The sequence below is a fragment of the Toxorhynchites rutilus genome, chromosome 2, assembly GCF_029784135.1.
Source record: "Toxorhynchites rutilus septentrionalis strain SRP chromosome 2, ASM2978413v1, whole genome shotgun sequence".
Taxonomy (NCBI): Eukaryota; Metazoa; Arthropoda; class Insecta; order Diptera; family Culicidae; genus Toxorhynchites; species Toxorhynchites rutilus.
In genome coordinates this window covers 75,245,315-75,268,095 of record NC_073745.1, presented here as the reverse complement: position 1 = coordinate 75,268,095, position 22,781 = coordinate 75,245,315, and the positions used below count along the sequence as shown (strand labels likewise).

Genomic DNA, 22,781 nt, shown 5'->3' with positions numbered 1-22,781 from the left:
GCCAATGTGATTAATTAAGGTGCATGGGGATACGGTTTCTGGTTACAGATCACTGCATCGAACCTGACCTCAATCCTCTGTTCTTTTTCTTCCATCGCGAGTTTTGACATTTCTGTAGCGTTTCTTTTGATCATCTTCATTGCTATCTTTTTCGCACTCACGAAGAATGTTAAAAATATTGAAGGCAAAAAAATTTACTAAAAATAAATGAACTACATTTTTTCATCAATTTCGTTTCATCAATCATTTCATCATTTCATAAATTTTATCAATAAGCCCCAACTGACATTTTGGCAGGAACTGAAATTTCAGTATTATTGACTTCAAAACTTTCCTAAACTTAATTATAATTCAATTTTACTTCTCGCCAAATGTTAAGTTTTAATGATTCTGACCGCTAGAATTATCTTATTTGAACTTTTTTCTTTCATTGAAACTTCCGAAAAATACAAATTAAAAAAATTACAAGATATTCGAGTTCATTCAACAAATAGAAAATCAGAATCAATGCATAATACTTGAATGAACATATTTCGGCTATCGTGCTTTGTTTTTCTCATTTCCTAAAGTTTTCCCATGTTCAATCTGTGCTGTATCAACGATTTGATGAAAAACGCTTCAAATCGTGGCAGTTATGTATAACTAGTGAAACCGGCACTTAACTTTAATATTTCGAATAAACGTTTCCTGAATTATCGATACCTTCGTCTTTCAGCTGCGTATAGCAGGAATCTAACGTCACAAAGATTTCTCCAGAAGGATAATCTTTCTTGGGTGAAATTCTGGTTCGATCAAAAAGGTAAACAAGCAAAGCCCGAGCCGCGAAAACGTTTGTTTTTTTGATCGGAGAAACATTTGGCTCCGCATCTGTTCGTACATTGTGTAGTTATTTTTCAACTTTATACTCTCGTTTACTTTTATACGTAGTTTTATTGGCAACGCTGCTTCTGCTGGGCCATTTAACAGAATTTGTGCGCCTTACGAAATAAAATTCGTAGCACTTTTGTTATTCAGTATCTAAAATACAGAACGAGTACAGCTGACTGAGGGTTAACTAATCTACGTACTGACGTAGTTGTTACCTTAAATTTTGAGGGCACGGTCAAGATAAATCCATTCTCGCTTAGAGGGTGCGTATTACACACTTCTCCTATAAGAATTTAAAAACGCGAGCGAACTGTTTTTTTTTCATGCAACCAATTTTGGTCCAGTGGTGATTTATTTACGAAATAAATCATAAATTTCTGAAAACGCTTTCAATACTTCTTTGATGTATGTAAGTTTGGAAATGCTTTTGGGATTTAACATAGCAACAGCAGTGAAGGTTCAATAATCGAAATCGAATCTCTGCCTTATCTATTTTACCAACGTCACGTGTTCACGTGTTAACTTCACGTTTACTCCAAAAAATCTATACCTATCTATACTTTTGTCCAAAAATCTTCAATCTGTACCAGATAAAAACGTAAAAATCTGTACCTGTACAAATCGTTACGTGTGACAACACTGATTCTGATAACTTTTTCCTACTTAGCATCGCGTCAAGAACATGTGAAATGCGAGAATTTACACACAAAAATGTTACGAGGAGTTTTTCAGGAGTCTCCATAGAAAAATGCCATATAGTCCAAAAACTATAAAAGATAAAGTGTTCATCGACAAAAGTTCAAATTTTAATGAGATCTAAAACTTTGTCGAATACACTATATCGCTACATTGTCACACTTTTTAGAAAGATTTTTCTCTTTAAAAATGCCCATAACTTGTTGGAAATTGTAAGGGTTATTCATAAAAATTTTTTGAGAATTTAAAAAAAAGCTCTCTCTCAAGAAGAATGAATTTAAATTTTTAATATTTTTTTTTTTCAATGTAAAATATCTTTTATAAATCTGTAGGTAACATTTCATTCTGTGACCAAAATTAAGTAGGTACAGGGTGGGCCATTTAAAGTGGAAGGATTTGTTTTTGCAATAGCAAAGTAAAGAAGTGGAATTTTAAATTTTTTTTTTTGAAATTCATTTATTTTGGTCCAAGGAGATTTGTTCTAACTACTTTTTGATTATGATATCTCGTATATGACCGCCTCTGGCCTTGACCGCAAAATGTGCCCTTTTTTCGGCATTTTCCATCACTTTGCCCAATGTTTCGGCCGATATGGCAGCAATTTCTTGTCGGATATTGTCTTTCAGCGCAGCCACGGTCCTTGGTTACCAGTATACCTTGGATTTTAAATATCCCCATAAAAAAAAGTCAGGAGGCGTCAAATCAGGTGATCTCGGTGGCCAGTCATAATCGCGGTTTTTCGATATTAATCTTCCGGGGAACATTTCGCGCAATAATTTGATCGTGGCAGCCGCTGTATGGCATGTAGCGCCGTCCTGTTGGAACCAGTAATTGTCCAATTAATTTTCACGAACAAATGGCAATAAAAAATCGGTTATCATTGTCCGATAACGCTCCCCATTCACGGTTACCGTTGCTCCATTTTCGTTTTCAAAGAAGTACGGGCCGATGACTTTATCGGCATAAATGCCACACCACACAGTAACTTTTTGGTCGTAAAGAGGTTGCGTTTCGATGAATTGAGGGTTTTCAGTAGCATAAAACCGACAATTTTGTTTATTCACTCCTCCATTCAAGTTGAAATGCGCCTCATCAGACATTATGATTTTTTGCCAAAAGCCACGTTCATTTTTGGCCATTTCGATGGTCCATTTCGCAAAATCAAGTCGACGTGGTAAGTCAGATGGGTTAAGTTGGTGAGCCATTTGAATTTTATACGGAAACATTTTCAAATCAACACGAATTATGCGTCGGAGAGTGGTTCGAGCGATGCCTAACTCTTGCGAACGATGGCGACCTGATGTCGATGGAGTCTCTGCAACACTGGCTCGAACGGCATCAAAATTCTCGTCGAAACGTCTTGGTCGTTGTCTGGACAGATGACTGGCATTACCAACACTACCAGACGATATAAATTTGGCATATAATCGACGTATAGTGTTGTCTCCAGGCAATGTTTTAACTTTATTTTTATTTTTCCACGCACGTTTAGTTAACACAATTGAGAAGTTATTTTGAATGTACAGCTGAACAATTTCAGCGTGTTGTTTAGGTGTGTATTGTTCCATGGTTAAAATTGTACTGAAATGACGCTTCCAACGCGGTATGACATTTGTTAATCTGACATCTCTGTCAAAAGTTATGGGGTTGCCAGATGCTTCCACTTTAAATGGCCCACCCTGTATTATAGTGTTTGAGTTATACTTTTTTTTTTTGTAAAAAAATTGGAAAAAAAACTTCGGCCCATTTCAAAAAGTAGTTTAATCCTTTATGAATATTCCAATTAAGCTAAGTTGCTTAAATGACCAATGTTTTCAAACCCACAACGTTTCACTGTTATCTGAGATAATGCTGTCAGCTCCTAAGACGAGTTGGCATGACATCCGTCTATACCTAAAGACTATTTTTTGCATAATTTGATAAGGAATTGAACTGGTTCCTGTACTAGAACCTGGACAATAGTATGTTCAACTAGAACAGATTCCGGATTAGTTTCGGTCGTGCAATGCTAAAAAAATAGTTGAGATTAGACTATATGCGTAGAAGGATTTCTATCATAAAGTATACTCCTCTATCACCTCCTGGAAGATTTTGAGTCAGCTACCTAACATCTTGTAAATGCTGAACACATTAATTAGGGCAGAATAAGGCAACTATAGACAGCAAGATACACATCTCATTATGTTCATACTTTTTTGTATCATATTTGATTTGTTTGTATATCTCTAAAACCTACATCTCAAGAAGATTTGACTAGCTGTGGTAAGTGACGTAGATTGAATCCATGGTTGGAAGCTATCCTCACAACGTTGAATGAGATGTTACATATGTTACAGACATACTAATAATCTGTGAAAAATAAGTTCTAAACAAAAAACTCAGCCGACCATCTTCGCTTCATCCCAGCGCTCATAGTGTAGCCACAAGAAAAAAAGAACTGCATTCTGCAACCGTGTGTATCGTTTATTAATGTTTTCCCAACATAATAATAATGAAAATAGTCCGCTCGACCACTAGCGAAGCGGACGACGTCCAAAAGTGCGGTGATTTATTTCGGCATTCCAATTTTTCGCGCCAAGGTCGCCCTACCATCCGTCTGCTACATCATCCGGCCGTCAAAATATTGGGATCTCATCTGTGTTGTTTGCTGGGGAGGGTGGGAGGTCGTGTGTTGCAAGTGTTCAGCGGCTCAAGTTCATCGATGCTCGTGCTCTGGTCGCGGTATATGCATCGGTGGCTGTTGCCCGCTGTGGCCAACGTCACCACCGTCATCGAAATCTACACACACACACACACATACATACCGGAAAGAGGGGCCAAAACACTTGCCAAACCAATTACACCATTCCACCCGACCGACCCGCCGATAGAGTGAGTCCTGGGGAATTGCGCAAATGAAATATTCGGGTTCGGAAGCCATGACACACGGCGGAGTGATGTAGTGGAGAACTCGCATACACCGCCGGTCGCTCGTCTGCGGACCGGCGGCGAATGCGAGCGGATGGGTGGTGCAATCACGCGACCGACCCTGTCTGGGTGGACAAGTGGGAGACTCGAGTGCCAAAAGAAGCTGTCGAACGACGACCACTAGTGTACCGAAAAAGATGAACAAGATCAACAAGAAGGAGTATTATTAATATTTTGGCGAATCTCGCCTATTTTGCTTTGCCTTCATTACTGGGTTTGTCAATAGCAATTTCTACGAGACGGAGAACGAGCGGACGAATTTTTGAACAGTCTTGGACCGAGCAACAATCAGAAGAAGCGAAAACGAAAAAACTGTGTGTGAGCTGTGAACAGCTTGTGAGTGTGATGAGAAATTGATTTCGATAGCCCATCTGGAAGTCCAGATGCTGCGGCGGCTGCTGGGGGTGAAACGTGCAGAAGCAGAAGAATTGTTTAATTGATCTCCAAAACAGTGACGTTTGGCGACCGAAAGGAATTCCCCGTTCGAACAGTGGTGGCGCGCGCGCTTAATAGAGAATATGTCGATTTGATTCGGAACAAGTGGCATTCTGCTGAGACGAACCGTTGACCCAATTGACGCTTTCGAATGTTCCACTATTTACGGTAGTGTCCCTCGCGGTATCATCGTAAAACCAAACCAAAGTCGCAATTCAATTGAGGACGCCCAGAAGTACCAATCGATGTATTCAGTGAACCAATTTGTATGTTTATCACCGTCACTTAGGTTAATGCTAGTGAAGTTTTAAAAAGTTCGCATAAATTTGGAGTGGAGTCTGCCAACGGAACAGTTGAGTGTAAACGCGTCTGCTATCTAATACCGATCCAACATAGCGAAGGGAAAGTATAAAATTACGAAAATTCCAAGCAACGAGCAGAGACAAATGGCTGAAGATTGTGACAAAACTCCGGTCGCCAATAAAGGTGGCGACGTGGAGAAGGCCGCGAGCAAGCAAGCAAGTCCTGCCCCGCAGCAGAAGTCGGCTGGTGCCGCCACCGGTGCGTCTTCGCCAAACAAGGCAGCTACTGCTGGCTCAGGTAAGATGTTTATGTTATTTTGCGAGAGTTTTGTTTGCGATTCCAATCCGGTGAATCCCGTCCGGTGAAGGAATGCTGGATTATTTGGGCACAGCAAATAAGGCCCTCGGGCGGATTCCATGTGGAGCTGTACGATAGTTCGGAAAGTGCGTTTCGCTTGATTAAGAACAGAAAAAGCTTCAGCACAATTAGAAAAAACAAAATAAAAAAGTCCCCTTTGCTTCGCGGAATTTCTTCTGATATGAATACTTTTAAACCGATTATTACAATTTCTTATGTGTAGATGACTATAACAACATTCTCTATTGTGTTTACACTATGTTAAATTCTATTTAACGGTAGATAAAAATCACTTATTATAATAGTTATCAATGTCAATCCTAATAAATCAAAAATGACAATCTTCCAATAGATGAAATTGTTCTGCATATAAAGAATTTCCAATGTGTCTCGACGTTCAAAGGTAAGATTTTGAAGATATTCCGCTGAACAACCAGGTGCTTATTGGTGCTTATTTCGTGAACAAGTTGTCTTGTGGTTGGCTGATAAGATTTCCCAAAGAATTCGTAATTCGTATATTTTTCTCCAATAATGTATAGATTGCAGTTGTTAAATTGTAAAAGATTTGATCCAATGAAGAAATGTTTTGAATTACTGAAGTTGGTGATGACATTTCGACTAATGCCTCGTTTTATTCTGTGAATTCCAGTGAATTTCAACACCTTTTGCTGGTTCGTCACTTCACTTCCATTTTTGGAATAACGTGAGAATTGAATTCGTGCCTCCTCCTAATGCCTCTGCTATAAAAAAAATAGAATTAATTTTCCCAGAAACGCATTTCTTTTTAAAATACTTAAAAAATATATGAATAGCGAAAAATGGGCGCTTTTGCCTGGAAGAAGTCTCCCTAACAACAACTTTTTCATGTTTTCTTTAAAAATTTTACAACTAATTCTTATTTTGATCAAAGTCTAGATAGCAATAGTCTATTATCCGACAAAATTTTAGATCTCATCAATATATGAACTTTTGTCGAAGAGGTCAACTTTCTATCGTTTATAGTTTCTGAAATATACGGCATTCCTGTATGGAGACTTCTGTAAAAATGTTGTTTTACTCGTAAGATTTTTGTGTGTAAATGATCGTGTTTGACATGTTCTTGACGTGTTTCTAAATAGAACAAAGTTTGCGAAATATGTCAATCGCAATAATCTACACACTAAATTGTTACGAGTTAAACATTCATAGTAATTAAAAAAAGAACAGGAAAAAGTTGTTGTTAGAAAAACGTTTTCGCAGTAAAAGGTAAGTATAGTAAAAGTATTCAATTCCTGTTTTGAATATTTGAAGTATGTAAAGTTGCTTAAATGACCGATGTCTTTATACCCACAACGTTTTACTGTCATCTATATATATATATATATATATATATATATATATATATATATATATATATATATATATATATATATATATATATATATATATATATATATATATATATATATATATATATATTTATAGGCTGGAGGCTGCCATACAAATGAAACACAAATTTCTGCATTACTCGAGAACTAATCAAGCAAATGAAACCGAATTTGGCATGTGAAGGTTTTAGGGTGCAATAAATGATTCTATGGTGGTTAGAAACTCCTCCCCCTCTCTCTGAGGGGGGGACCGCCATGCAAATGAAGCGTACATTTCTGCATAATTCAAGAACTGATCAAGCAAACTGAACCAAGTTTGGCATGTGGAGGTTTTAGGGGGCAAGTAACATTTCTAAGGTAGTTCACTCCTCCTCTCACCCTCTCCTCCTCCTCTCAGCACTCCTCTCACCCTTCTGTGGGGGGGGGGGTGGTTCGCCATACAAATGAAACACAAATTTCTGAATTACTCGAAAATTTATCAAGCAAATGAAACCAAATTTGGCATGTGGAGATTTTAGGATGCAATTAATGTATCGATGGTGGTTAGACACTCCTCCCACTCTCTAAGGATGGGCTGTCATACAAATGAAACACAAATATCTACATCAATCGAGAAATCATCAAGCAAATGAAACCAAATTATGCATATTGAGGTTTCAGGATGCAATAAATGTTTCGATGGTGGTTAGACTCTCCACTCCCCTCTCTAAGGGGGGGGGGGGTCTGTCATACAAATTAAACACAACTTTCTGCATAACTCGAAAACTAATCAAGCTAATGGAGCCAAATTTGGCATGGGAAGGTTTTAGGGGTCACAAAACGTTTCTATGGTGAATAGACACTCCTCCCCTCTCTCTGAGAGAGGGGGGCTGGCATACAAATGAAGCATACATTTCTGCGTCAATCAGGAACTAATCAAGCAAACGGAACCAAATTTGGCATATGGAGGTTTTAGGGGGCAAGAAACATTTTTAAGGTGGTTCAACACTCCTCCTACCTTTCTAAGGGGGGGGGGGGTTCTACCATACAAATGAAACACAAATTTCTGCATAACTCGAGAGCTAATCAAGCAAATGGAACCAAATTTGGCAAATGGAGGTTTTAGGGAGCAATGAATGTTTTTATGGTGATTTGACACTAATTTCCCTTCTCTAAAGAGGAGGCATGTAGGCATTAGCATGTAGAGGTTTTAGGGATTGATAAACGTTTCTATGGTAGTGCTACACTTCTCTTCCCTCTCTAAAGGAGGGCTCCCATACAAATGAAATACAGACTTCTGCATAACTCAAGAACTATTCAAGCAAATGGAGCCAAATTTGGGATTTGAGGGTTTTTGGGTACGAGAAATGTTTCTATGATGGTACGACACCCTTTCCTCCTCTGGAAAGGAAAGAAGGTACCATAAAAATAAAGTACAATTGAAAATTTTTGGAAAAGTTTGAAGGAAAATGGGAAAATTCGAAAAATTCAATTCGCATGTGTTCTACAATTACATATTGATAAGCGTTGTTAGTCCATTTGATGTTTGCGGTAACGAAATTGATCTTCGTTCGAAAGTGGAAATGGATTTTAATGTAATAAAAAGCACTCCTGTATCGTCTTCTATCTATATAAATAAAAATGAATCGCCGAATGTGTTGATAAGAGCAAAACTCGAGGAAGGAGTTCATCCTATCATATTTTTATTCATTCTATCATATTTTCTTTATCAAACATTCATTCCATGTAACGAAGAAATATGTTATTTGCATGTGGATGAATAATTTTGCACGAGAATTGTGTCTGAAAATAATCTGATATTATAATGTCGAGTTTGAAATTTTATAGTAAAAAATAATTTTAATATCCTTTAAAATTATTTTTTACTATTTAGAAGATCAATCAATGAACAGTTCTGCGATTGGACCCATGAACGTGCGCTTAAAAGGAAAACGTGGATGTGATAACAAAAAATAAATTTTGGGCGGAACGAAGTTTGCCGGGTCAGCTAGTTTTTCAATAAAGAAGAACGTCTTCATTTTGAGTAATCGACATTCTTATTTCATTTGCGTGGTTCCTAGATAGATCCGTTTTTTTCGCCCAGATATTGAAGCTTTATTATCAAATATTTAGATGGTTATTACTAAGGGAAACGCTTTATCTGAAAGAAACCATGAGTGGTCTTATTTTTCTGAGGTTCAATTTTTGCACTCAGAAATGCTGGTAGGGTTACCACATTAAATTCTGTAAAATTTTCTGAAAAAATCTGTACATCTGTATTTTTAGCAAAAAAAAATCTGTATAAAAATCTGTATCGAAAAATTAAGGAAAAAATAAAAATAATGGCTCATTCTCATTTTGATTTTATTTTTTTTATTGGTGGGTTGTTAAAGTAGTATCATTACAACAAAATAAATCATAAAAATGTTGTCTTATAATCCTCTGAATTGTGTGCTGTTTATACATGGTTCTGTTGGACTTTGACTTCAAATTTTCCAGCAATTTCATCTATGAAGCTCCGCCTCGAGCCGATACATAGTTCTTCGCTTTCATAATAGAGTCTATAATTGAGGGGCTCAGAAGGAAAATGGGGTAAGTGATTTGATCGATTTCTCTTCATCAACTTTTTCTTTAGTTAATAACTCAATTGCAAAAATGTTTCAATTTGAGTTTGCTATAGAATTCGATAGATGAGGTTCTGACCTATCTTCCAGGTTGTCAAATACAGCTGGGAATGTGTTTGCAGCTAAGTTATGACTAATAGAGAGAGTTGATGTAGAGAAATCGACGATGTCACTTACATCCCTTTAATTTTGAGTCTCTCAAATGTAGGTGCCAAACAATTTCCGGACTTTGTTCTCTTCGCATTTTAAAGCGAAAATATTCGCTCAACACACGCTGATGAGTGTTATCAAAAAGTGTCTTAGAAACGACCTTAGCAATGAATAAAACAATTTCCCATCACGCTTTTTGTCATCCAACAGCTGGGACCAAGTTATATCTGAGTCATTCAATTTTTGCCCCATAAGATTCGTCTATAGTTTCCTGAATTTGTTATCCAAGCCTTGTCTATTATCTGCCTCAATGAATTGAGGAAATTGGCGCATCAAATCATTAAGGTGTGATAGCTTGACGCAATTTTGAGGGTTTTTCAAGGCCGCAGTTTTGATAACTGATCTCAAATCGCTTTGTAATATCTTTCACGATTCTAATATAAATGTCATGACAAATCGATTTGAATGTCAGCTTCCTAGCCGAATCCGATCCTTTTTCAACTTCTTCTGCATCGATACCAACGTGAACATCCTCATGTTTCTTCAGAAAGTCTTCAAAATCTTTCACATCAAGGTCAGCATCAGCGAATCGTTGCACGTAGCTCTCCAAACATAAGTTACCCAATATTATCAACAATAACATTGTTGTATCATTATAAAGTTCACAAAATTGAGAACATTCTGATTGAAAAGTGCAATAAAGGGTGTGTCACATCAAATTGCATCACGGAAAAAACGCTGTAGAAATTTGCCCAGTAGACCGATCCTTTTGAAAATTTTAGACAGTAAAATAATAACTATTAAACAACTTTTGGCATTTTCTTTTTATGCATACTTCGAGCCCAAGCCCGTATGCTTGCACCTTCCTCTTTACCCCGTCCATAAGGTTCTGTACAACGTCAGGTTGTAGTTTTTTTTGAACAGAAATCCATTTTCTCTTGAAGTCCGCCTCCGATTTGACAACTTTTGGGTTCTTCCGGAGGGCCTGCTTCATAAAGCTCCGGCTCGTTGGGCGGGTTCATTTCCTTTGGCACGAAGGTGACCGTTGGCTTCGTACCACTCCAACACGTCCTTTGAATAGTGGCACGAAGCGAGATCCGGCCAGAAGATGGTCGGGCCCTCGTGCTGCTTCAATAGTGGTAGTAAGCGCTTCTGTAGGCACTCCTTAAGGTAAACCTGCCCGTTTACCGTCCCGGTCATCACGAAGGAGGTGCTCCGCTTTTCGCTTTTCGTTTGCCACACCATGTACTTTTTGGCAAACTTGAATAGTTTCTGCTTGCGAATCTCCTCCGGAACGCTGAATTTGTCCTCTGCGGAGAAGAACAACAGGCCCGGCAGCTGACGTAGGTTTCGTCGTCCATTACCAGGCAATGCGGCTTCGTCAGCATTTCGGTGTACAGCTTCCGGGCTCGCGTGTTCCCCACCATGTTTTGCCTTTCGTCGCGGTTAGGAGCCTTTTGAACCTTGTATGTACGCAGGCCCTCCCGCTGCTTGGTCCGCTGGACGAATGAACTTGACAAATTCAGCTTATTGGCGACATCCCGGATCGAACTTCTCGGATCACGTCTAAACTGCTTAACTACGCGCTTGTGATCGTTTTTCACTGACGGAGCATCCATTTTTGCCGTTCTTCACCTTCCGGTCGATGGTTAGGTTCTCGAAGTATCGTTTTAGTACTCTGCGGACCGTGGATTGGACGATTCCCAGCATCTTACCGATGTCCCGATCTGACAACTCCGGATTCTCGAAATGAGTGCACAGGATTAATTCACGACGCTCTTTTTCGTTCGACGACATTTTTCCAAATTTACGAAAAATTGACAGTGAAGCATTGGCCAACGTGATCTATACACTCTTATCTGATTATAAGCGAAAGCTGAAGATATAATTCCTAAAAATTAAATTTCTACAGCGTTTTTTCCGTGATGCAATTTGATGTGACACACCCTTTATAACACTTACAAATATTGTAAACATCATTGTTGCACACCATTTGTATCAGATTTACGTAGCAAAACCTTTAAATTAACGCATTTTGATGAACTCAATTCTGATCATGAGTTGTCCAATTCAATAATGTTGTTTTGTCCACATGATTTCTATGGCAACCGCTTGGCGCGCTGCAGTTTGTTTATTGTGTCCTTCGCGCATAGCAGAAATAAAGTTTCTCTATGTTGAGTGTCTTGAGGAGAACACTTTTAAAATGCCCAAGAAAGCCAAAATTATGAATGGATCAATATGATGATAGTGAACTCAAGCAATGATAAATGCAACATCTCCTTGAGAATTCGAATGTTTTCAGTCAAAAATTGTGATTTCTAAAGCCGGACAAACCATGATCATTTTTTTAACAAACCATGATCATAATTCCTCTTTGAGGAAAATCGTTAAAACACATAAAAATTTGAATAATTAGCAACTAGAGACTTGGGGCTTTTCAAAAACTCAAACTCGTATCGATTATGGGTTATTTTCATGAAGAAAAATCGATTTGCATTTAATAGTTGCGTTAAAACACCCCAAATCGGACAAACCAAGATCATTCACCCTACTGTAAATGTCATCGATTATGTAATAGTATGTTTTCAATGTAATACTTCTGCTCGCACTTCGCATCTTTGGGGATATAACCCCCTTTGATATGGAACCCAAAAGGAATAATTCAGAGTCAGCTTCAACCGTTGCTTTGGATTTCGCGTGTTTGAATTGTATGCTTTTGATGTTTGGCGTTTAGCAGAGCCTTGATAAACAGCTCAAAGACAATGTTTACACTTTTTTTTCTTCGACGACTGTTTAATATTTGCGAGTGATCCTTCTAAACACAATACGCACTGAGCCGAGTGGCCTGGTATGCTTGGGATGAAGATAAAGAAAGGGACACCAATAAGTTTCGCTTGTATCTAGATTGGAAGAGAAATATTTTCCGGTTATATTAGGTCCGGGTCGCTCGTAATCTTTGTTGAAAGAGGTAACAACAAACCGAGGGAACTTCGCTTCCTGGGTGTGGTACCGAGAACCCGGCAGCTAGCTTATGAAATCTACTTCGCATCCAATCAGGGCGCGCCTCGGCCGCTTGGCGAACTTTCTTTCCGCCAAAGGACCCGTCTTGGCAGCAATTTCTTCTGACTTTGTGCAATTTATGGCGAAACGGCAGTGCACTGCTTAACCACGTTCCTTCATACGTGTGCTCAGGCTCTACCTGTGCTCTAACTCTGTGTGTTCGTCCCACATACGATATACCACGGTTGGTTGCGTCCGGAAAGCAAAACATAAATTCAGCACTTTTTCATCTTTGAGAGCCTGGTTGCGTCCCTCCCAAGCGTCCCAAAGCTCCACCACACTCGTCTTAGGGTTGGCATGGCTCTAGCTTTTCACAGATGAGCAGCGAGGGAAGACTTATTTGGCGGAAAGATAATAAATGTTTGCCCGGGAGGAAGAAAAAAGAATATCCAGTCGCTTCGTTTATCTTTTATTAAGTTTAGCTTGGCTGCTCTGTCCGCTTTGCCACTTTGTTTGAAAAGAAAACATGCCTAGACTGGCAGATAAACTTTTCTAATATCAGTTAATCGAGTTTTTTTCTACAAGAGGGGATTTTGTTTTTCTGTAATATCTTCGTCACAGAGCTAATTTGGTATTATAATGATGGGAGCGATTGATTCAGAGCGTTGCGTTTGGAATCTGGAATCGAGTATTCATGCTTGTGCAGCTTGACCACCAGAATGAAGATTCGATTATGTATGAATAGTGAACCATAGAATTGAGCCGCCCTACAATTCGACTGCAATTTATATATTCCGGTGCGTAGGTTAGCGTGCCTATTGGGGTATTGCATCGTACAATCCAACCATGGAATGCAGGACATTCTCGGATAAAATTCAGTTATGCCATCGACCAGGGACGTACACATTCATGGTATCGACAAAGCGCACGTTTTACCGAGGCTTTCAATGTTCTAATCTGCCGGTCTCCGTCAGATAGCCCATAAATTCACGCACACCCACAAACGCACACACACACGGACACAACGGATGTGAATAGCCAAGTGGAATAAGTTTTACCAAAGTGCTTTCATCATTTGTCATCGGTGAAACTTTCCCCTTTTTCGCCTTCCGCTAGAATAAAGTGGGGAAAACCTGGAACCATTCACATCATCAAAGTCAATGTTTTGAACATAGGACATCACCAACCAGCACAACACTGACTATCACACAAGGTTCTCGGTTGTGCAGCGAAAGCATAGCGTGGAATGAGCTATCTAATCTGATGAATGTGCACATTCCACGTGAGTGTTTTTCCGGGGCATTAGTGTGTGCGCACAAGTTTGATCCTAGTCGTACCGGGAATCATGATGATGGCAAAGTAACGCTCAACGGATGCTGCCCGAATATATTGTTGCCCGGGAAAGACGAAACGAGGGCACTAAATGACCTCTGTTGCTTGATTAATGCTGGAAGTGTTCGGTAGTAGAATATTTGATGTGGGAAAACATTTTGTGCTCAATATGTTCGGGACATTGCGTTAGTGTTGTTGATTTAGTTTGGAAGCTACTCTCCAACATTTAGTTATTTATCATTACATCATGGTAGATCGACCTCGTTGGTTCGATATTTTCCAATTCTTCGATTACTGAATATGGATTCATATCTGGATACAAACAAACATACAAACAGAACAATTCACAACAGAATTTCGGACTGAAGAATCAACGTAGGCCCAAGCGAATATCTAACACATCATAGATTCGGAATTCAGAACATATAATTTTAAGCAACTCAACATTCGACTATCCGGAATCTATCGGATTTTTGAATGATCGCCGAAATGAAGGACCAGACACAAATTATCGGTTTGTGACCAATCAACGAAAACATGTCCATTTTGACAATGCAAGGCAACTTCTCCAATATCAGCTTAGCTCTTTAACAGCTCTTATTTACAGTCTCTGCTCAAAACAATCCGGACAATGAATTTGAGCTTGGGTAGACTGTACACTTCTTAGCTGCTCTCCGTGATTGACCTGAACTAGCGAAATTGCACACAGAACACACTGAATGACGCTTGGGAATCCCAAAATCTTAGGTATCACAACAAGCGGCAGAGATTATTTTAGGTAATCTGAGAAGTAGAGCCTATACAATTATTTGAACCTGCTATACTGTCGTTCTACGCATAGTTGTCCCATGTTACATTTTGACATTTTTGACAATTGATTTGCCAATGTTTTTATGCATAATCTTCCAGAAAAACACAAAAAACTTATTGTTTGTTCTCAGGTTCAGAAAAACAACAAAGCTCCATTGTCCCATGTTGATATTCTAGGCATAACTGTCTCACCATGAATTTTTAAAGTAATCAAGCTTGATTGTTTCAGTGAGGGGCACTTTTCACATTCCATCAAATAACACTTTGGTGCTTATAAAAAAACCCGGTGTATTACTAAATTGAAATGCCTAAAGCTTCTGGTAGACAAATATGCTAGAAAACTTTGTTTACGTTTATTTCAGTTGCTGATTTTGGAACATAGGAAAACTATGCGAAGAACGGCGACATATGACGAATTTCATGCCAACTCGACTGGCCGTTAGCAGCACCATCTCAAATAGCAGCGAAACGTTGTGGGTGTAAAGACATGGGTCATTTAAGTAACTTTGCATACTTGAAATATTCGAAAAATAATTTGACAAGTTTTTGGAAAAAACCAAATTTTTTTTCTTTAATTTTTACAAAAAATTATAATTTAAAAACTATGATATCTACAAAACTCATGTCAAATGATGAAATGTAAGAAATTGTTTAAATTTTCACGAAAAAATGCCAAACAAATTCTGGAAGAAAAAGTTATTTTAAAGATTAAAATACATTTTTCTCAAAAACGTTTTTTTTTTAATTCACAAAAATATATATATGAATAGCCCTTAAAATTTCCAACAAGTCGTCCATTCATCGGAAGATGCGGATTTTTACAGGGAAAAAGTCTTTCGAACAATAACTTTTTTATTTTTTCTTTGAAAAAAATACAACTAATCCTAATTTTGTTTAAAGTCAAGATGATGATAAAGTGTATTTGACAAAGTTTTAGATCTTATTAAAATATGAACTTTTATCGAAGACGTCAACATTCTATCTGTTATAGTTTTTGGAATATAAGTCATTTTTGTATGAAGTCTCCTGAAACAAATAATGATTTGCTCGTAACAATGAATATTAATTTTCAAAATATTTTTTTTTCAATGATTTTTTTTTCCAAAAAATTTTTTGATAATTTTTAATGAAAACCTTAGTAATTTCCTACATTTCATTCTCTGACCATCTTTTTGTAGATCTTACAGTTTTTAAATTAAGATTTTTCGAAAAAAAGTTAAAAAAAACTCAAAGTTTAAAAAAACCAACAAAATAAATATCAGACCTACAAAATTTTAGTCAAGAATGGAATGTAGGAAACTATTTTGGTTTTCATTAAAAATTATCAAAGAATTTTTTAGAAAAAAAATTCATTGAAAAAAAAAATGTTTTGAAAATTAAAGTTCATTTTTCTCGAAAACATATGCTTTTAAAATTCTGAAAGAAATAGATATAAATAGCCCTTAAAATTTCCAACAAGTTTTCCATACATCGGACGATGGGCACATTTACATGGAAAAAGTTTTTCCAACAACAACTTTTTCATGTTTCTCTTTGCAAAAAATTCTATTAATGTTCAATTCTAACACTTTTTTGTACAAATTATCGCATTTTAAATGCTCTGCCAACTTTTCTCTATTTAGAAACATGTCAAGAACATGTCAAACGTGAGAATTTACACACAAAAATGTTACGAGCAAAACATTATTTTTTTCAGGATTCTTCAAACAAAAATGACATATATTCCGAAAACTATAAAAGGTGGAAAGTTGATGTCTTTGACAAAAGTTTATATTTTAACAAGATCTAAAGCTTTGTCGAATACACTGTATCGCTATCTTCACTTTAAACAAAATTAAGATAAGTTGTATTTTTTTCAAAGATAACATGAAAAAGTTGTTGTTCGAAAAACTTTCTCCCTGTAAAAGTTGGAGATTATAGGGGCTATTCATATATATTTTTCGGAATTTAAAAAAATACATTTTTGAGAGATGAAAATAAATTTTAATTTTTAAAATAATTTTTTGTCAGCGAATTTTTTTTACATATATTTTTGGTAATATTTAGCGAAAATTTAAACAATTTCCTACAATTCATCCTTTGACAAGAATTTTGTAGGTATCATAGTTTTTAAGTTATGAATTTTTGTAAAAAATTAAGGAAAAAAATTGTTTTTTCCAAAAAGTAGTCTAATTGTCTTTCGAATATTTCAAGTATGCTAAGTTGCCTCAATGACCTATGTCTTTATATCCACAACGTTTCACTATTTTCTGAGATGGTGCTGCCAACTCCTAAGACGAGTTGACATGAAATTCGTCATAGATTCTACTATTTATCACACACATTTTAATCGAAATCTAATCGCTCCGGCGAAGTGTTAACTATGGGAAACCTGCGAAGGTAACCGAAAGAATTCCACCAAAACATATCAAATCGGCGTTTGAACGGAGGGTTATTTTTGGGAAGCCTGAGAAGGTTATCAAGTGAACTCTTCTAAAACCAATCGTACTACGTTGTTCATCGGGTACATGGAACTCCAAACGCTACGACGAAGAGTTATCTTTGGGAAACCTGAGAAGGTAACTTAGAACCGATATATTTTAATATTATTTTTCAATATATTTCGTTAATCATCGAACCTACTTTGTGTCGAACTCCTATAGCGACGACAAACAGTTACTTTTGAGAAACCTGAGAAAGTAACCTAGAAATTCGAACTATCGATAATACCGGAACCGGAACTATATGTTGTTATTCTCCATCTAGCCATCCGAGAAAGTAGTATGTCAAGGATATGATATACTTTATCTAAATGTGGCAGGATTACGCACACATTTCGATGAAATAGATATATTAATATCCAGCAAAAAACCGAAAATATTCATTTTAGTATTTTCGTAAAAAGAATGTCCAAATAAAAAAAATAACGAATTTATTTACGTTGTTGAATGACAAATGGCGCTACGCACGCTTCATCGAACTTTCACCCACACATGCGGAAGTAACCTCAATTCGTCTAAAGCTAGGGGCATCGACGAGGTACTGGAAGCCTTATCGAATAAGCACAATGAATTATTGAAATCCTCCAGATCACACATGCTCGATAAGCAAAATGTTAATCACGCTATTGTCATCAATCCAGATAAATTATCAGCTGGAGAATACGTGTATTGATTCAATGATTCGAACTAATCTTTATGAATATGTAGTTACAAGAGACGAAACAAAAAAGAGAACTCGATAGACTTTTATTATCGAACGATGATTCAACGCAGCTAAGGCAACGTTATTTTACAATGTCGTGAGCTGTGCCAACAATTCATGGTCGGCATGTACACGAAGGTAGGGGCGAACGACTGCGATCCCTACGACACAATCGACAGAAGCAGCATGAGAATATAGTTCACATGCGAGAAGCTATCAAAAACAACACCGACACAGCCTTTGCTATTGCCAGACTAAAACGCAATGCATTGTTGCCATATTTGTATTAGCTGAGCAAAACATTCAATGTTCATATTAATGTTGAACTCCGCTGTTCGGCGAAAAGCAGTAAATACAAATAAAAGTCCTTGAATAAGAGAAGCAACATGGCTGTGTTTCAAATTCAGAATATAGATGTGACTAATTATCGATTGAATGACAACGACGAAATAATGCGCCAACAAATTGGCCGGTATATAGGCACCAATGAAGTTTGTCTGTCATATCTTTGACACAATTCACAACGGGACCAATTCATGAACGGGACCCAACAGTCATGAATTTGGCTGTCCATTCAGAAAGCCTATTTTCCACTAACGAGACCGTAATTGAACGAAATAAATATTACTCTCTTTCACTTCACATTTTATTTATTAACATGATTTATTCGTTACTTCACATCAAACACATCAGTTACGTTAATGAAATAGATTGAAATAGTATAGTTTGAATGATTTGATTTTTTTTATTGTTGTCGGCGGTCATCGTCTAAAGCGCTCAATTCCTCTGCTCTTATCGCCACATATTCGTCTGATCTTCATCAACGAATGGATCAAAAAAGTGAAACCATTCAAACATACTTACAATATATTAGTTATTGTTTATTCAATCACCGAAATATTCACTAGAAATAGTTTATTTGGCAGAACAACGTTTGTCGGTTCAGCTATTCAGTATATGTATAAAAAATCTCGTTTCAAGATGTTCGTGGTCAAACTCTTCCGATGATAATGGTAATGAATTCTCGGGTAAAATGAACACGCTTATAAATGAAAAAAGGACTGTTCACAACCAACAACGTGAATGTTGAGCAAGTGTGAAATGCAATGGATTCCCTATTCCAACCCGATCCTTATCCCCATCCAAATTACTCCTTTCAATTCAGAATGCAATGTGTGGTGTACAACACAACGACATACATCAGCATCCAAACTTACCAACTTACAGCATGAAACGCATACAAACAAATATGTGCATACAATCGATCAATCCCAATATCTTATTCGCCATTCCATATCCAACCTCCAAGTGTGATAGATCGCGACTCCAATTCCAACGTGTAACCGTGAAGCATCGCAATTAATCAAGTTTGTGTTTAGATAGTATACCAAGTGGTTTATTCCCCAACAAGCCACATCCAAACGGTTTGGGCTTCCATAAGACCAACGAGTATCCAGATTCCTGAGCTATCAAAATCCAACTTCAGCCGAAGGATCAGCCATCTCCCTCAATGGTGTGATCCACCAAGGACTCTACGAAAAAAAATGAAGATAGTCTCTAATATGTGTTCTGTGCCACAGGAAAACACATTCACAAATTGTCTCTGATAATGATTTCATATTATGGATAAAGTTTTGGCGGAAATGCAAAAAGATTTATAGTAGAAATGTTAAGTTAGGACTGTCTTTTAAGTATTTAAATAACGTCGAGTAATGATTTTCATTCCAATTTAAGCAATTTAGAAATGCTAAATTTTGCGTTATGTCTGCTAATCTGGTAGAGAGTAAATTGATCCACGAATACGGATTAATTATTTGGATGTTCATTTTGCACCAAGACAAGATTGCCATATTTCATAGCACGAATGAATTGAGGTCGATCGGATTTCAGATTCAAAAGACGAATCGTAAGATCCGATCGAGATTCAAAGCAGTCGTATTCCGGAATATGGGTGACTGTTCGATATTGTTACCACAAACATGGTTCATTGCCTACGTGGCGATCTGAATCTTTTATCATATTGCATAGCAGACGGAAAATGTACAAGGTGTTTTCCAAAAAGCATGAACGGGACCCAGCACTTATATATTTGGTCATCCATATTAAAAACTGCAGCGCGTATTTTCCATCAACTGAGTAGCAATTTAATTAAATTAATATTGATTTTCTTTTTTTTTTATTTTTCCATTTCACAACAAAAATATACTACTTTTTCACTTTGCATTTAACATTAAACAGATCAAGCATGTCAGTTACGATAATAAAATATATTGAAATAAAAAAATGTTTTTCTTGAGTTTTTTTTTAATTTTGTCGGCAGTCATCATCTAAAGCGCTCCATTTCTCTGAATATCATAGATCTCATCTCCATCTTCACATCACAGTTGGGTTCGGGAAGTCCACTTTCCCTCGGTCCAATGCAATACACGGTCAAATCTTCACGTAACTGTTCTCTATTCACTTGGAATCTATCCTTCATCGATCACAATCGATCATTTAAAGATCGTTAAAACATTTGAATACACTTACAATACATCAGTTATTTTTATTGAACAGTCAAAATATTCACAACGTTTGTCGGGTCAACTAGTGAATATATATACAATACTAAAGAAAAACGTTGGTTTCACCCATGTAACGCTAAACTAAAATGCCATAACTACCGACGAACAGTATCCACAATAAAATGTCAAAATTATTCTTATCTATTTTGAATTCAATCAGTGTAACAATTTATTATGAAATATACGATGGCAGTCCGATAAGTACTTAACCTACAAAAAAAAACAAAAGTTTTGGAAAAGTGACGATATATGTTTCAACATAGTCTCCTTTTAGCTCGATACACTTGACCCAGCGATGCTCCAACTTCTTGAATCCATCCTAGAGGAACCTCGCCGTCTCAACGTATTATTACTTGCGTCATTTGTATTAGTATTTAATTGAGATTTCTATGCCAAATAACACGCCTTGGATGCATTCTGGAGTGGCAAGCTCTAGACCACAGTGCAAGTCGGAGTAAATTTTTTTGACGAAAAATTTCCCCGATCAGAACGGAATCGAACCCGAACCCCCGGCATGTTACGTTTGACGCTAACCACTCGGCCACGGGGGCATCATTCTCATTCATAACAGTTGTTTTAAAAATGTGTTTATAACTTCTCGAAATCCATTAACATTTTCACTGCACACCAGTGCACGATGGTCCAGGTGAAGCATTTAAGTGGAAATTAGCATTTAGAGCTCGACAGCTATTCTCTAGACAAAAACTGTCTTCGACAAAGTTGGTGCATACGATAGAGCGCTCATTTTCATGTTATCAAAAATAGGGTGACCAAAATTGTCGATGGAATGAAAAATATAACTTTCCTATCTTTATAGATAGAGGTAAACATAGTTGGACAATGTTGTAGTCCCAGTTATTTGAGACATCTTTGTAGAACAAAGTTTTTCTCCATCTCTTGAATTTTCTCTTACTTTCATATTTCAAGTTCTATATACAAACTATCTTCAAGAGACTTTTATAGCACACTAATACAAACATTTTGCGATGCAGAACTTGTCCATATCTCAACTTCACTCAATGTTATTGATATTTGTTCCCGAAAAATACGCTCTCTGCAATTATTTGTCGTTCTTTCTGGGGCAAACATAAACAAAGTTTATTGGCGGCATTCTACATGACGTGTGGTTTTTTTTTTAATTTTTCGTGTTTGAGTAAATTAAAATTGAATTCATGAGTTTTTGGGTAAAAAAACAAACAATAATGTTGAGTAGGATTAAGATATTAACAAGTTCTGCATCGAAAAATGTTGGTCTTGATAAGCTCCAAAAGTCCTACCAGTACAGTTTTGATCTAAAATTTGAAATATAAAAGTTAGAGCAAAAAAAACCGCTTCTTCATGGTCACCCTAATGCAACTTAGGAAAAAAGCGCTAAATCGCTATTAAAAGATAAAAAAAAGCTTCGTTCTACAAAGTTGTTTAAAATAATTGTGGCTATAACATTGTCGAACTATGTTTATCTCTATCTATGAAGATAAGAAAGTTAGATTTTTTTATTTCATCGGCAATTTTGGTCACCCTATTTTTGATAGCATTAAAATCAGCGCTCTATCATATGTAACAACTTTGTCGAAGACAGTTTTTGTCTAAAGAATAAATATCTCCCACCAAGTTGGTTTTTAACTAATTTACATTAGAGTAACCATGAAGAAAACCTCTAACTCTAACTCTAACTTTTATATTTAAAATTCTACATCAAAACTGTCTTCGTACGACTTTTATAGCTTATCAATACCAATGTTTCGCGATGCAGCATTTGTCAATATCTTTATCCTGCTCAAAGTTATTGATGGGTTTCCACCCAAAAACTCATGATTTGAATTTTGATTTACTCAAATACAAAAAATAACATATCTTTGAAAATCACATATTTTATAGAGTGAAATTGGTTCTTTCAAATTCCGTCAACAAACATGTTTTATGTTTGCCCCAGAAAGAATGACATGCAATTGAAGAGAGCCTATTTTTAGGGAAGAAATATCAATAACATTGAGTGAAGTTGAGATATTGACATGTTCTGTACCGCAAAATGTTTGTATTAGTAAGTTCTAAAAGTCTTTCGAAGACAGTTTGTATGTAGAATTTGAAATATAAAAGTTAGAGCAAAAAACAGTTTTTTCATGGTGACCCTAACGCAATTTAGAAAA

General features: G+C 36.7%; 1 protein-coding gene across 12 annotated transcripts in view; it reads left to right on the top strand.

Moving 5' to 3' along the window:
• Positions 1-22,781, top strand: part of LOC129767221 (solute carrier family 12 member 4) — a 588,731-nt gene that overhangs the window by 297,197 nt on the left and 268,753 nt on the right. For 6 of the 12 annotated variants that reach the window (XM_055767877.1, XM_055767886.1, XM_055767885.1 and 3 more), the window contains exon 2: positions 4,757-5,565. The exons of the other annotated variants lie outside the window; for them this stretch is intronic. In XM_055767877.1, the coding sequence (XP_055623852.1) occupies positions 5,412-5,565 (154 nt within the window). In that variant the 5' untranslated portion in view covers positions 4,757-5,411. The remainder of the gene's footprint in view (positions 1-4,756; positions 5,566-22,781) is intronic. 12 annotated transcript variants of the gene reach the window in all.